This window comes from Muntiacus reevesi, chromosome 7 (assembly GCF_963930625.1).
Source record: "Muntiacus reevesi chromosome 7, mMunRee1.1, whole genome shotgun sequence".
Classification (NCBI taxonomy): domain Eukaryota; kingdom Metazoa; phylum Chordata; class Mammalia; order Artiodactyla; family Cervidae; genus Muntiacus; species Muntiacus reevesi.
This window is the reverse complement of record NC_089255.1, coordinates 97,852,575-97,865,633: the sequence shown is the minus strand read 5'-3', so window position 1 is coordinate 97,865,633 and position 13,059 is coordinate 97,852,575. Positions and strand designations below refer to the sequence as shown.

The 13,059-nt window shown below is 60.5% G+C and overlaps 1 protein-coding gene across 6 annotated transcripts in view; it reads left to right on the top strand.

Moving 5' to 3' along the window:
• The window catches only part of TTC7B (tetratricopeptide repeat domain 7B), a 266,980-nt gene that overhangs the window by 238,700 nt on the left and 15,221 nt on the right, over positions 1 to 13,059 (top strand). For 5 of the 6 annotated variants that reach the window (XM_065941200.1, XM_065941203.1, XM_065941202.1 and 2 more), the window contains one exon: positions 2,879 to 3,081. In XM_065941200.1, coding sequence (XP_065797272.1) covers positions 2,879 to 3,081 — 203 coding nt within the window. Of the gene's footprint in view, positions 1 to 2,878; positions 3,082 to 10,669; positions 10,805 to 13,059 lie in introns of those variants that run through there. The other variant, XM_065941204.1, reaches the window with a different exon arrangement.

The window sequence follows — 13,059 nt, the reverse complement described above, 5'->3', positions numbered from 1 at the left end:
AGCCCTGCACCAGGCGCACGGCTGGCCAGCAGGGTCCGGGCTGGTCAGCGACCACCCCCTCGCCCGGCACCTCCGCGCGGTCCCGAGCCTGAGGCAGAGCGTGGGGCCAGTTCTCAGCCTCGCAGCTGACACCGAGCGGGAGCCTGACTAGTGTCCGAAGCTCAACGCAGGAACGGGGACACCGGGCACCCGGGGGCCTGCGGGTGCATCCCGGGCCGGGCCCCCCCGGTCAGGAGACCCCCTCACCACTCAGGGGGTGAGACTCCCCAGGCCTGCATCTGCTAACAAGTTCAGAAGGCCACTGTTCCTCTCTTTCACCTGAATTTAGCCCTGGTGAAGGGGTCAGGGAAGGCTGCAGGCTGAGGGGTGCCCAGAGCGGGAGACCCCAAGGAAGGGGTGACCCACCAGGGCTTTGCCGGGGAGGCTGGTCTGCAGTGACCACGCGGGCCACACGGAGGGGCTGAGGGGAGACAGGAGCGGGGAGGAGGCCTCGACTCCGGGAGACGACGCCCAAGGTGCGGCAGAAAACGTAGACGTCTTCTAGTTCTTTTCCATTGCGTACTTCCATCATTCCTAGTCTTGTGTGCATCCGGTTCTACACAACATATTAGTATATGTGGAGCTTGGAGATATGGGCACAGAAACAGCTTTCTCTGCCAGGGCAGAGGGCAGTGGTCAGGGCAGGGGCGGGTAAGGAAGGGATGGGGCTGCCCTGAGCTGGGAGGAGGCGTCGGTGGGCTCAGGGCACAGCAGGCCCCCGAGCGGGGACGGACCGACGAGCGCCTGCATGGCTGAGACGGGTGGGGACCCTGGCGTCCTTGACGACGCGAGCCTGTGGCTGGAGAGACGGGGGGCCGTGCCCATGGGGCCCTCGAGAGTTGACAGGCCTGGGTGGACTTGGGGGTCAAGGAGGGTCTTCTTCAGAGAGGCCAGGGCTGCGGAGGCTCAGGCCTGCTGTGCAGACGAGGGAGCCCTGAGGCTGCTGGCGGAGCGCTCCTGACTCTGCTTTTTGGAAAGTGGCAGCCTGGGGTCTCAGAGCGTGGGGTCTCGGCTTATAGCCCCCACGTGCGGTGTCTTTCCCTGTTTGGCCCAGGGCAGGCTTGGGTGGAGAAGCCATCTGACTTCGTACCCACAGGCATGTCAGCCTCCACCAGGCCCTTGTCACGCCTGCAGGCTTCAGAAGAACCCAACGAGAGGCAGCGTCATTGCCCGCTGAGGGGCTGAGCACCTCGCTTGGCCCATCCTTGGGCTCAGCCAGACCCCTTCTGTAGACGTCAGGCCTGAGGGCCGGTGTCCCGGGTGGGCCTGGGGGCCGGAGTCCTCTGGGGGAGGAGTCCTCTGGGGGCGACTGTCCTCTGGGGGCGGGAGTCCTCTGGGGGAGGAGTCCTCTGGGGGCGACTGTCCTCTGGGGGCCGGAGTCCTCTGGGGGAGGTGTTCTCTGGGGGAGGAGTCCTCTGGGGGAGGAGTCCTCTGCGGCGACTGTCCTCTGGGGGCGGGAGTCCTCTGGGGGAGGAGCCCTCTGGGGGGGGGGTCCTCTGGGGGAGGAGTCCTCTGGGGGAGGAGTCCTCTGGGGGAGGAGTCTTCTGGGGGAGGTGTCCTCTGGGGGAGGAGTCCTCTGGGGGAGGAGTCCTCTGGGGGCGGGAGTCCTCTGGGGGAGGTGTCCTCTGGGGGAGGAGTCCTCTGGGGGAGGAGTTCTCTGGGGGCGGGAGTCCTCTGGGGGAGGTGTCCTCTGGGGGAGGAGTCCTCTGGGGGAGGAGTTCTCTGGGGGCGGGAGTCCTCTGGGGGAGGAGTTCTCTGGGGGCGGGAGTCCTCTGGGGGGGGTCATCTGGGGGAGGAGTCCTCTGGGGGCGGGAGTCCTCTGGGGGGGGGGGTCCTCTGGGGGAGGAGTCTTCTGGGGGAGGAGTCCGCCGGTGGCAGGTGTCCTACGGAGTCAGTGGGCCCGGCAAGCCTCAGGCCCCTCTTGGCGGTGACGGGCGACTCCTCAGAGGCCCCGCGGCCCTGACTCGCGTGCCCGCATCAGGGGCAGGAAGGACTGGCACCTGGCTGCACCCGCTTCGGCTGGGGCTGGCTCTGGGCCCTGGGCTTTCGGGACGGGCCCTGTCCTGCCCCCGGGGGAGGCCCGCGTCGCGGCCGGAGTCCCGGGCATCTGCGGGCCTCTGGGGGCGGTGCCTGCGGGCCGTCTGGGGGCGGTGCCTGCGGGCCGTCTGGGGGCGGTGCCTGCGGGCCTCTGGGGGCGGTGCCTGCGGGCCGTCTGGGGGCGGCGCCTGCGGGCCTCTGGGGGCGGAGTCTGCGGGCCGTCTGGGGGCGGTGCCTGCGGGCCGTCTGGGGGCGGAGTCTGCGGGCCGTCTGGGGGCGGCGCCTGCGGGCCTCTGGGGGCGGAGTCTGCGGGCCGTCTGGGGGCGGCGCCTGCGGGCCGTCTGGGGGCGGTGCCTGCGGGCCGTCTGGGGGCGGCGCCTGCGGGCCTCTGGGGGCGGAGTCTGCGGGCCGTCTGGGGGCGGCGCCTGCGGGCCTCTGGGGGCGGAGTCTGCGGGCCGTCTGGGGGCGGTGCCTGCGGGCCTCTGGGGGCGGCGCCTGCGGGCCTCTGGGGGCGGTGCCTGCGGGCCGTCTGGGGGCGGTGCCTGCGGGCCTCTGGGGGCGGTGCCTGCGGGCCTCTGGGGGCGGAGTCTGCGGGCCGTCGGGGGGCGGTGCCTGCGGGCCTCTGGGGGCGGAGTCTGGGGGCGGTGTCTGCGGGCCGTCTGGGGGCGGAGTCTGCGGGCCATCTGGGGGCGGAGTCTGCGGGCCTCTGGGGGCGGTGCCTGCGGGCCGTCTGGGGTTGGTGCCTGCGGGCCGTCTGGGGCCGGCGACCCGGGTGCATCTGCCTGCGCTCTCGTTCTCACAGCGGAAGTCTACGTCGGCATCGGGAAGCCCGCGGAGGCCACGGCCTGCACGCAGGAAGCTGCCAACCTCTTCCCCATGTCCCACAACGTCCTCTACATGCGTGGCCAGGTGGCGGAGCTCCGCGGGAACGTGGACGAGGCCCGGCGGTGGTACGAGGAGGCCTTGTCCATCAGCCCCACCCACGTGAAGAGCATGCAGCGTCTGGTGAGTCTGGGGGCGCCCCTCGGAGGCAGCGGCAGCTCTGGACCCTCAGCCCGTGTGCTGGTTCCGGATGCACTTGGCCGGCCGGGGGTCCAGGTGGGCCCTCCCCGCGGTGGTCTGCACAGGTGGAGCTCCTGGGAGTGGGCAGCGCACGGCCCGCCTGGGCGCCTGGGCCGTGTGAGGGCAGAGTCTGGGTCAGAGGCCTCGGGCCAGCCGGCCAAGCCACCCTGCGGCCCCGGGCTTAATGAACGCGTTCTTGCAGCCCAGGGCGCCATCATGGTCATCTTGATCTCCACGCTGTTGGTTGCAGCCCCCTTGGGGGTGCCCACAGCCCGGGGAGCCTGCAGAACAAAAGTCAGAGCAGTTTCCATTTTCGGGGGCCCCTTACCTAGAGGGAACCTAGACCCCAGCCTGTCCCCGAGGCCACTTGGTGGCAGCGACATCCGCTCAGAGGGGGGACAGCCTCCCTGCACTGCGAGGACCCAGGTAAGTCACCCCAGGCTCCTGTCAAATGAGAACATTCAGCTTGCACCCAGAGAGGCCGTGAGTTTCTGTCCAGGGCTAAGGGGAGACGGTTTTGCAACCAGTAAGTAAAACGTTCTGCAGAGGGTCCCAAAGGCTCCATTCTCCCGCCATTGCTCGCAGTAACATCGCAAAATGTAGACAGAACTGAGCAGCATCTACTGGTTTTCAACGGAAGGCCGGGGCGCCGGGCGTTAGGGACCATGGGACGTCTACGCTTCTGAGTCAGCTCTGGGCTCCAGTTCAGCCCCGTCTGTGGTACTGGGGCACGTGAGCTGGTCACATACCCCCAGGAGCCTCGGCGATTCTGTGCCTTGAGCTGCTCCTTACCCAGCTCCCTCGTGAGAACTCCGTGAGCTGATCCACATGACGAGCCCAGCAGAGCCCCGGCACCCAGGAGGTGCTCATTCAACAGAAAACCGAAGACAGTCATTTTCAGTTTTAAAAATAAATCGGACCTTACAATAATTACAGCTGTTCAGTTTTTTCAGCTTCCCTGTATGAACGTTTCATAGCTCAATACAGCTTCATAAATAATCTTATGTATTATCCAAACATTCGTTTGTTTGATTAGAAACATTACATGGCTTTTTATCTTTGTCTCACTATTTTAAAAGGAATTTGTAAAGAGCTTTTGAGATATCCCAACCTTTGCTGAAGTATCACAGAAGAGGTATAATCAAGGCCATGTACCCAGCTTTTTTATTAAAAAGAGGCACTGTGTTTCTACCCCGGGGCCTATAAATTATTCAGAGAAGTATTTCTTGTTCATCCCCAAGGGGAATACATGAGACAAAAGATCAAATAGGAAAATCGCACCAGGAAGGTTTTCAGTTTCACCTTTGGAGCTTGTCAGGACACCTGAGCTCCCTGACGAATGCCGGGCGCGTTCCCTTTTGAGAGGGGCGGCTGCGGGCCCAGGCCGGGAGCGCGGCTGAGCGAGGGCCAGGTGATGGAGGAGCCGTGCTTGTTTGATCCAGAGCCGGGGCTAAGCCTTCTCTGGCCTGGAGGCATTAGGTGCCTGAGGGGTCTCACCAGTAGAAAACTGTAATAATAATAATAAACCCTGCAGATGTCTCAGTGGCAGAGAATCCAGCTGACAATGCACGGGACATGGGTTCCATTCCTGGGTCAGGAAGATGCCCTGGAGAAGGAAATGGCAACCCACTCCAGTGTTCTTGCCTGGAGAATCCCATGGACAGAGGAGCCTGGCGGCTACAGTCCATGGGATCACAAAGAGCTGGACACGACTGAGCAGCTTAACAACAACAAGATTGCTCGATGCATCCTGATATGTTCAAAAACCAGCCAGGCTGGAGGCAGGCTAGTCCCACACGCCTGCAGATTTTAGGAGTTTAGACTCTCTTGGTCCGAAATTGCCCTGTGACTGTGGTCTTTACGGCTCTCAGAGGGTGGCTGGGCCAGCTCCTTGGTGACCTAGTAGGTGATGCACGCTGGCCTGGGTCCGCTCAGACCAGCCCTAGCTAGTGGGAGCCCCGCCGCGGCTAAGGGCAGGCTCCCCTCCTGCTGGCGCCCGTGGAGGGGCAGCCCCTGGAACCCAGGCCCCCCAGCCCTGAAACGTCACAACACTGTCCTTCCCGCCTCCCTCCCCAGCTACACAGGAAAGTGTTCCTCTGGCTTTGGGCGCAGGAAGGGAGGAAGCTGGCCTCTGCACACACTTTGGAGGCCTGGGCAGGAGCCCCGGGTCTGTCATACACTAGCTCTGGGCCCCTGGGCAAGTCACTCACACTCTCTGTGCCTCAGCTTCCTCCGCTGCAGAGAGAAGCATGGTCTTAGACCCAGACGCAAGTGAGAACACAGGCGCCGACATCGCATGTCGAGTCATAAGAGGTCCTGCTTCTGTCTGCATGAAAACTAGACTGGGGTACAGCCCCTAAGTGAAGACAGGCTTCCCTGGTGGCTCAGATGTAAAGACCGCCTGCAATGCAGGAGACCCGGGTTCATTTCCTGGGTCGGGAGGATCCCCTGGAAGAGGGCATGACGACTCACTCCAGTGTTCGTGCCTGGGAAATCCATAGACAATGGAGCCTGGCGGCTACAGTCCATGGGGTCGCAGAGTCAGACCTGACCAGGCGACTAAGCACTGGCCGTTTGGGCCTGAAAAGATTAGGAAGAAGTAAGACGAAGGGGCAGCAGGGAGACGAGGCTGTCTTTTCACCAGGTCACACCCCAAGGAAGAGTCAGGGCTCTAGACTTAGGTGGCAGAGGAGGCAGAAACAGACGTGAGTGTTGGCAGCCACCTGACTCTCACGGAGCAGGCTGTGCAGTGATGGGGGGCCAGGGAGGCCTGCCTGGCCGGCCAGGCCAGGGGTCAGCGGTCAGCACTAGAAGGAGTTGGAAGAACCTGAGCGGCAAAGGGGACCGCCGCCCCGAAGATCCAGCCAAGGGGTTCCAAAGGAAGCAATTGCCTGCAGACAGACTGCAGTCTGCCCGTGGAAAAACCCGGAGGGCAGAAAGAGTCTGTGTCAGCCCTGATGCTCAGAGAAAGGAGAGGAGCAGGGGGACAGGCGGAGGGAGCCGTCCTGAGAGAAGGAAGCTGCGTTCTGTGTCACAGGTGGAGGCAAGAGGCTGATGATAAACATGGAGAATGGTTCCCAGTCAGGAGCGTGAGCTTGTTCCCTGGGGAAGGGTTATTTGTCCCTGTGAGAGCAGGTTCGTGGTAGTGTGTGCCAGCCCCCTCCACCAGCCCAGCTAATAGGAGAGGCATGAATGCAGAGAAATGCAAGAACAGTAATATTGTTAAAAAAGCATTAATGACTTGGAGGCAGATCGTTTTCATTAAAGTTAACATAAGGTCAGACTTGACAACAGAAATGTACATGAAACGCCAACAAAAATTGACAGTTTTCTAATAGTTTCAGCCTTTAGAGATGCGTTTAAATTCACATACAGTGAGAAGAAAGAAGAGAAATAATGTGTTTAATATTAATAATGAGTTAGCAGAAGATAAGAGAGTTGAGTGTGGGCAGAGAGTAAGGGAGCAGTGAGCTGACGGGATGAGGAATCACAAAGTCATGCTGTTGACAAGGGAGGGATTCATAGAGTGATCAGACGTTTTATCCAGAAAATCTAAAGGCATATTTTCATATCTTTTTTGCATAAGTGTATAAATTTACATACATTTGCATGCTATGGTTAAAAAGACTTTCACTCCAAGACCCAAGATGAATTAATGAATCATGAAGCAACTGTTTCCACACCATTAACACTGTGATCGGGAGTTGGGGGCAGAGGGGGGAATTCAGGGCAAAAGAACGGCCTCTGGGTGATGCCACCCAGGCCGAGGTCGGGCCGGACTTGGCACCAGGGCCGTGATGACCGGAGCAGGGACAGGCTCTGCAAGCAGGGCCATCTGCTTGCCCTCTGACCATCCAGCCTGGACCCTCAAGGGCAGAACGTGAGATGAGGGGGACAGAGAGGAGCAGAGCCTTTAAGGGAGAGGCAAGTGTGGAAGGGGGCCAGGAGGGTGTGCAGGAGCTGATGTTGGTGAGACCAGAGGGGAAATGTTGCTGAGAAATAGACTTATCCTGAGCACTACCACTGCGCTCAACTGGTCCAAAAAGGTGTGAAATGAGATGCAGATGGTGGGGCTTGCCCAGGGCGTGCCGAGGGGGCAGGGCGGCGTGTGGGCAGACGTGCCCGGGCAGCTTTATGGAGGACACGGGCTGGAGAGGGACTGGACCCAGGGGCCCCTGCCCGCCCCCGCCACAGGAAGGAAGGGGATGGATGTGTGCCCCGAGGGCGGGGCCTCCAACTGAGGCGGACAAAGATCTCAGAGCCCAGGCTGAGCGGGAGAACGTAGCATGAAGTTCTCAGGGCCGTGCCCTTGGTGTCGAAGTTCTCACAGCAAGGCTGGACGCCTGTCCGGGGGCAGAGGCCAGCTGGCCTTCACAGGGGGGTAGTTGGGAGACCAGGGAGCTGGTAAATCTCTCCCGCTCTGCCGTGGGAAGCAGTGAGAAGGGCCCGTGGTGCAGCTCCCAGAGAAAGGCGAGGACAGTGGGGGAAAGAGGCCGTTGGGGGCCGGGGGGCGGGCGACCCACCGTGGGCACGGGGGCAGGCCCGCCCGCCTGCCTGGGCTGGACGGCCGTGGTGAGGCGGGAAGGGATTCCTGCTCAGGGAGACAGTTAGGGTATCACCATAATGAAGGGCCAGGCGAGTAACAGAACAAGCTTTTTGTTTGGGCACGGGTCGACCTCTGTGGCTGGACTGCGGCGTGAGCTCCAGGCTAAGGTTCCGGGACGAGCTGTCACTGACGGTTTCCTCCATGAGCTTACATTTTCTTTTTCTTTCTTCTTTTAAAAGTCTTTATTGAATTTGTTACAGTATTGCTTCTGCTTTATGTTTTTGGGGGGTTTTGACCCCGAGGCATATGGGTGGGATCTTAGTCCCCCAAGCTGGAATCAAACCCACATCCCCCACACTGGAAGGCCAAGTCCAGCCACTGGACGTCCAGGGAAGTCCCCTGTCTTAGACTTTCTGAAACATCGGAAATTTGCAGAGATACCGAGCGTGAGAACTTTAGATGTGGGTCGAAGTTCCATTTCAGGAGCACATGAGTTGCAGAGGGCTGGCAGAGAACAGCCATGCCATTGGAAAAGTGCATTTTATTACGAAATACCCGGAGACATGCCCCGCTGGTGGTGGGTCTGGAAGGAGGACCTGAAATGCGAGGTTCTGTATGGTTACTACAGCTTCAGTTGTTTTCACGGCTCTAAAGGTTGAGCCGGAAGCATCAAAACAAGACTCACAACATCGCTCTGAAGTCGGAGCTTTCTTTTAACTGTCTAGAAGCTTACAGGCTTGATTACTGAGAGAAAACATTTCATCCCATTATGCATGACGAGCCAGAAGGATGGCAGGGAGGGTTTGAATCCAGGGAAGGAGGTGGGCTACTTGCTTGAGGCAGGCAGTCTGCGCCGCTAAATTACGAAACACTGGTGTTTTTCTTCCTCTCGCTCTTTTAAAGTGTCCGTCTGTTTCATGAGATTTGGGGGAGATTGCTTGTGTCTCATATTCCATTATGTAGAAGCATGTTTTCCAATGGATTCGCCTTTTGGAGAGGAGAGGCAGCAGGAAGCTGGTGAACTTTTCAGGGTGATTGCAGCGATGGCCCTGGAGGCTCAGATGGTAAAGCATCTGCCTGCAGTGCAGGAGACCCAGGTTCGATCCCTGGGTCGGGAAGCTCCCCTGGAGAAGGGAATGGCAGCCCACTCCAGTGTTCTTGCCTGGAGAGTCCCATGGACAGAGGAGGCTGGCGGGCTACAGTCCGAGGGGTCGCAAAGAGTCGGACACGACTGAGCAGTTAACACTTTGACTTTCACCAGAGATGTCAGCTGAGTCTGTGGATCTAATTTATCCATCAGTTTAGAAAGGGGGACCCAGGGCCCAGGACGCAGACAGGGCAGGGCCACGCGCCTTTGCCTTGGAGAAACCAGCCTCAGAGAAGGGGACTCTGACCCTGTTACTCTAGATGAGACCCGGGGACGATTAAGGTAATGCAGCAGAGTGGAGATGTCCTTCCCCTTGCAAACGCTCGTCCTTAGAAACCAATCTCTTTCATCCCAAGTATCAGTTTCTCTCCTCACACGGGAGGCATGACTGGGAGGGAACAAAACTCTACCACAGTCTAGTGAGAAGGCCGTCTCATCTCTTCATTGTATTTCATTTACTTGCAGGATTTTAAAACTGCTTTTAAACATGAGGAGGACCATTGTTTGCTTTAAAGAAAGACTAATCAAATATTTAGAGAGCCACCCTTTCTGCGCGCCTGCATGCTGTTGACAGCACTCTGAAAGGCGCACAGGCCTTCGTTTCTCTGCTGGCGTTCTTGGCTGTTTATCTGGGGCTCAGGCTAACAGAGGAGGGAGCAGGGCGTCCTGCAGCTGCTGGTTCTCCAGCCCGTTCTTGGGCTGATAGCTTCTGATAGCTTCAGGCCCTTCCGAGAACTGGGAATCCCTGGCATGAACATAACCTTCTTTTCACCTCTGAAAAGAAATTTAAAACCTCATCCTCCATGTCTGATGTTTATTCTTGCAAGACGCGGTGAGAGAGAAAATTTCATTTTCACTGATGGGAAAGACTGCGCTTGGTGACCTGCCGCAGGTCACATTTCACGTTAGGAGCGGAGCCAGGACTGGAAGGGCAAGTCTGTTAAGCATCTGGAGTTTAACGATAGGACAGTGCAGAGGTCAAGGGCATGGCGCCGGGGCCGGCCGCCTGGGCCCCGGCCTTATCGCTTCCCGACTGTGTGGCCTGAGTCCCTCAGTCTTTCTGTGCCTCCATTTCCTCAGCTGTAGGGTGGGGATAATTGCAGTGACCGCCCGCTGGTGTGGTCCTGCAGGCTCTCTAAGCATTAGCTCAGGTCCACCTGCCCGTGGTGGAGGCCCCTCTGCATCTATTTGAGGGGAGTTCTTTTCCAGAGGAGCTAACCTCGGGAGTGGCTTTCCCCCTGAACCAAATTTCAGCAACTAGAGGAGCCGAAGTAAGAACATATGCACATGCTTGGCCAGAAGCGTGGTACTTTTCTCAAGTATTACTTTCTGACTGTGGCTTTCGAGCCTGTTGCCCTGCTCATCACAGCTGAAAGGGGTCCGGAAACAGCGGAGGCCTCCGCTGGCCTGACCTGTCTCAGATAGAGACAAGGCGGCACCTCTGCCCGGGCTCAGGGGCGGCCAGGCTGGCTGCCGTGGACGATGGCCCGTGGCCAGGCTGCGCTGGGCCCTCGGCCTGGGGCAGAGGCCGCGCGGGCCCCAGACTTCCGCCAGCAGGCAGGAGGGATGGAGCCTCTCACGGAGCAAACTCGGGGGTCACTGCCGCAGGGGGGCCTTTCTTGGCCCCTGGCCCCCCGCCCGCCCACCCACCCTGGCGGGAGGTGTCGGCCCCGTGACCTCCCTCCCTGGAATCACTGGTTGAAGCGACACGAGCTGTCTGTCTGCTCCCTGGGGGAGGCGTCTGGCCTGGCAGCGCAGTGGCTGCGTAGACTGGGGGGTGCCCACCGGCTCGGGGGTTGAGAAGGAGTTGGGGGGACAAGTGGCCGTACCCTTCGCAGCTGTTCCCGCTCCCCTCTCGTGAGGGAAGGCCCGGCCCAAAGCCTGAGGGCCCACCGCTAGACTCAGCAGAGCCCATGGGCCCACCGCTAGACTCAGCAGAACCTGCAGGCTGGTTCTCGTCCATCAGGTTCACCGGCTCTCTGTTGCCTCTGCCTCGGCACAAGGTACCGTCGACCACAAGGACGGGAAATGGCATGGAGGGGGGCCGTGGGGGGGCCGTGGGGGGGCCGTGGAGGGGGGCCGTGGGGGGCCTGTGGGGGGGCCGTGGGGGGGGGGCTGTGGGGGGCCGTGGATGGGGGACCATGGAAGGTGGCCGTGGAGGGGGACCGTGGGGGGGCTGTGGGGGGGCCATGGATGGGGGGCCGTGGAGGGGGACCGTGGGGGGGCCGTGGAGGGGGGCCATGGAGGGGAGGCCGTGGGGGGGCTGTGGAGGGGGCCGCGGATGGGGGGGCCGTGGAGGGGGCCGTGGAGGCCTAGGCAGGGCTGAGTAATGGGACTTCCGGGCAGCGGGTCCCAGAACGGTCTCAGGAGGATGTGCCGGGCTCCCGGGCGGGGCTCCGGGTGTGCGGGCCTGGCGGGGACCCTCAGACCTGCTCCAGGGGCTGAAAGCAAGAGAAGGCTGCGGGGCAGCCCTCCGCCCGAGGCTTGGGATGGGGCAGCGGCAGCCCCTCTCACGCTCAGACTCTGTCCTGTCGTCTACAAACACTCCTCCGTGCCAGACCTCGAACCCGTCTGGGGGGCGTGGGTACCGGGACCACAGCCAGCCACGGTCAGGACTGGAGTCGCCGTGGCCTCGATCCCCAGGAGCAGCATCGCGGTGAGAGGCCCGGCCAAGGGAGAGCCGCCCGTGTGCCCCGCGAGTGTCACTAAGCCTCGTCTCCTGTCTGAAAACAGCGGACACCCAGACCCCTCTGCCCCGGGCCGGGTGAACTCTTGTGGGGTTTCTGTGGGTCACCCCCCCCACGGACGTCCTCTCTCCCCAGGGATGCTCACTGGCCCCCTGATGGTGACTCAGCCCTTCCTTCTGGCTCCCCCCATAGACTGGGCTGGTGTCCCATTCCGGGCGAGACCACCTCTGCTCTTGGTCCCAGACTGAGGGGGATTCTTCTTTGACCCCCGACCCGCACCCCAAACCCAGTTGGAAGCAGCTTCCTTATTTCTGCAGCACCGCTGTATCTTCTTTGCTCTCACGCTAGCTTAGAGGGCGGCTCCTCTGGGGAAGGGAAGGGGAGACCACGTGGCCCTAACTGGGTTTGCAGAGTGCCTGCTTTGGGGCTTCCCAGGTGGTGCTAGAGGTAGAGAACCTGCCTGCCAATGCAGCTGTAAGACGTGGCTTTGATCCCTGGGCTGGGAAGACCCCCTGGAGGAGGAAATGGCCACCCACGCCAGGATTCCTGCCTGGAGAATCCCATGGACAGAGGCGCCTGGCGGGCTGCAGTCCATGGGGTCGCAGAGTTGGACCCGGCTGAAGCGCCCTAGCACACACCCGTCTCTGGGTGGGAGGCGACAGCGTGGCAGAAAGAGAGAGCGGGTCTGCTGAAGCGGGTGGGTGTGGACCCAGGGGAGACATGCTTGAGTCGGGGCGGGGAGGGTACTGGAAACGACCTAGGGGAAGAAGCAGGTGACAGAGGTTTTTATGGTGCTAGCTACATCTTCCCTTCCTTTTGGAGCTGTGTCCTCTAACTGAGGGCATTTTCAGCTTGCTGGGCATGTGTGTCCTCACTGGAGTGAAAGGCGTGTTGCCCAGGACTCTGGAACTTGGCTGTGCATCGTAGGAGCCCTGTGTGGCTTGTGGTCTTGTTATCGCCGCCCCCTCACGCCCCAGCCCTAGGCATCCTCCCAGCCCCAACCGCCTCATTCGGTGCGGGCATCGTCTCTGCAGACATTTTCTGCTTCATTATTGGGTCTCCCCTCCCACTGCAGCATTTTCTGGGTGCTGGCCAGGCCTCCGTGGCTTCGGGCCACCCTTGATTTCACTGAGGGCTGAAGTCACAGACCCAGAAGCAACGCAGACGCGGCGCAGGCTCTGAAATGCAAGCCATGTCACCGGCTGTTCTTTGTAGCCACTTAAGGGAACAAAAAGAAAGAATTCTGTGTTTAGTTCTATTTTCCGTGCTGTACTCTTGTTCAGTCGCTCAGTCGTGTCCAACTCTCTGCGACCCCATGAATCGCAGCACGCCAGGCCTCCCTGTCCATCACCAACTCCCGGAGTTTACTCAAACTCATGTCCATCAAGTCGGTGTTGCCATCCAGCCATCTCATCCTCTGTCGTCCCCTTTCCCTCCCGCCTTCACTGTTTTCCAGCATCAGGGTCTTTTGTTTATTTCTATTTTCTGTTTTGTGCTCTTAGATGCCTAATTACAGGCAGCGTGGTTCAGTGTCTCATTAG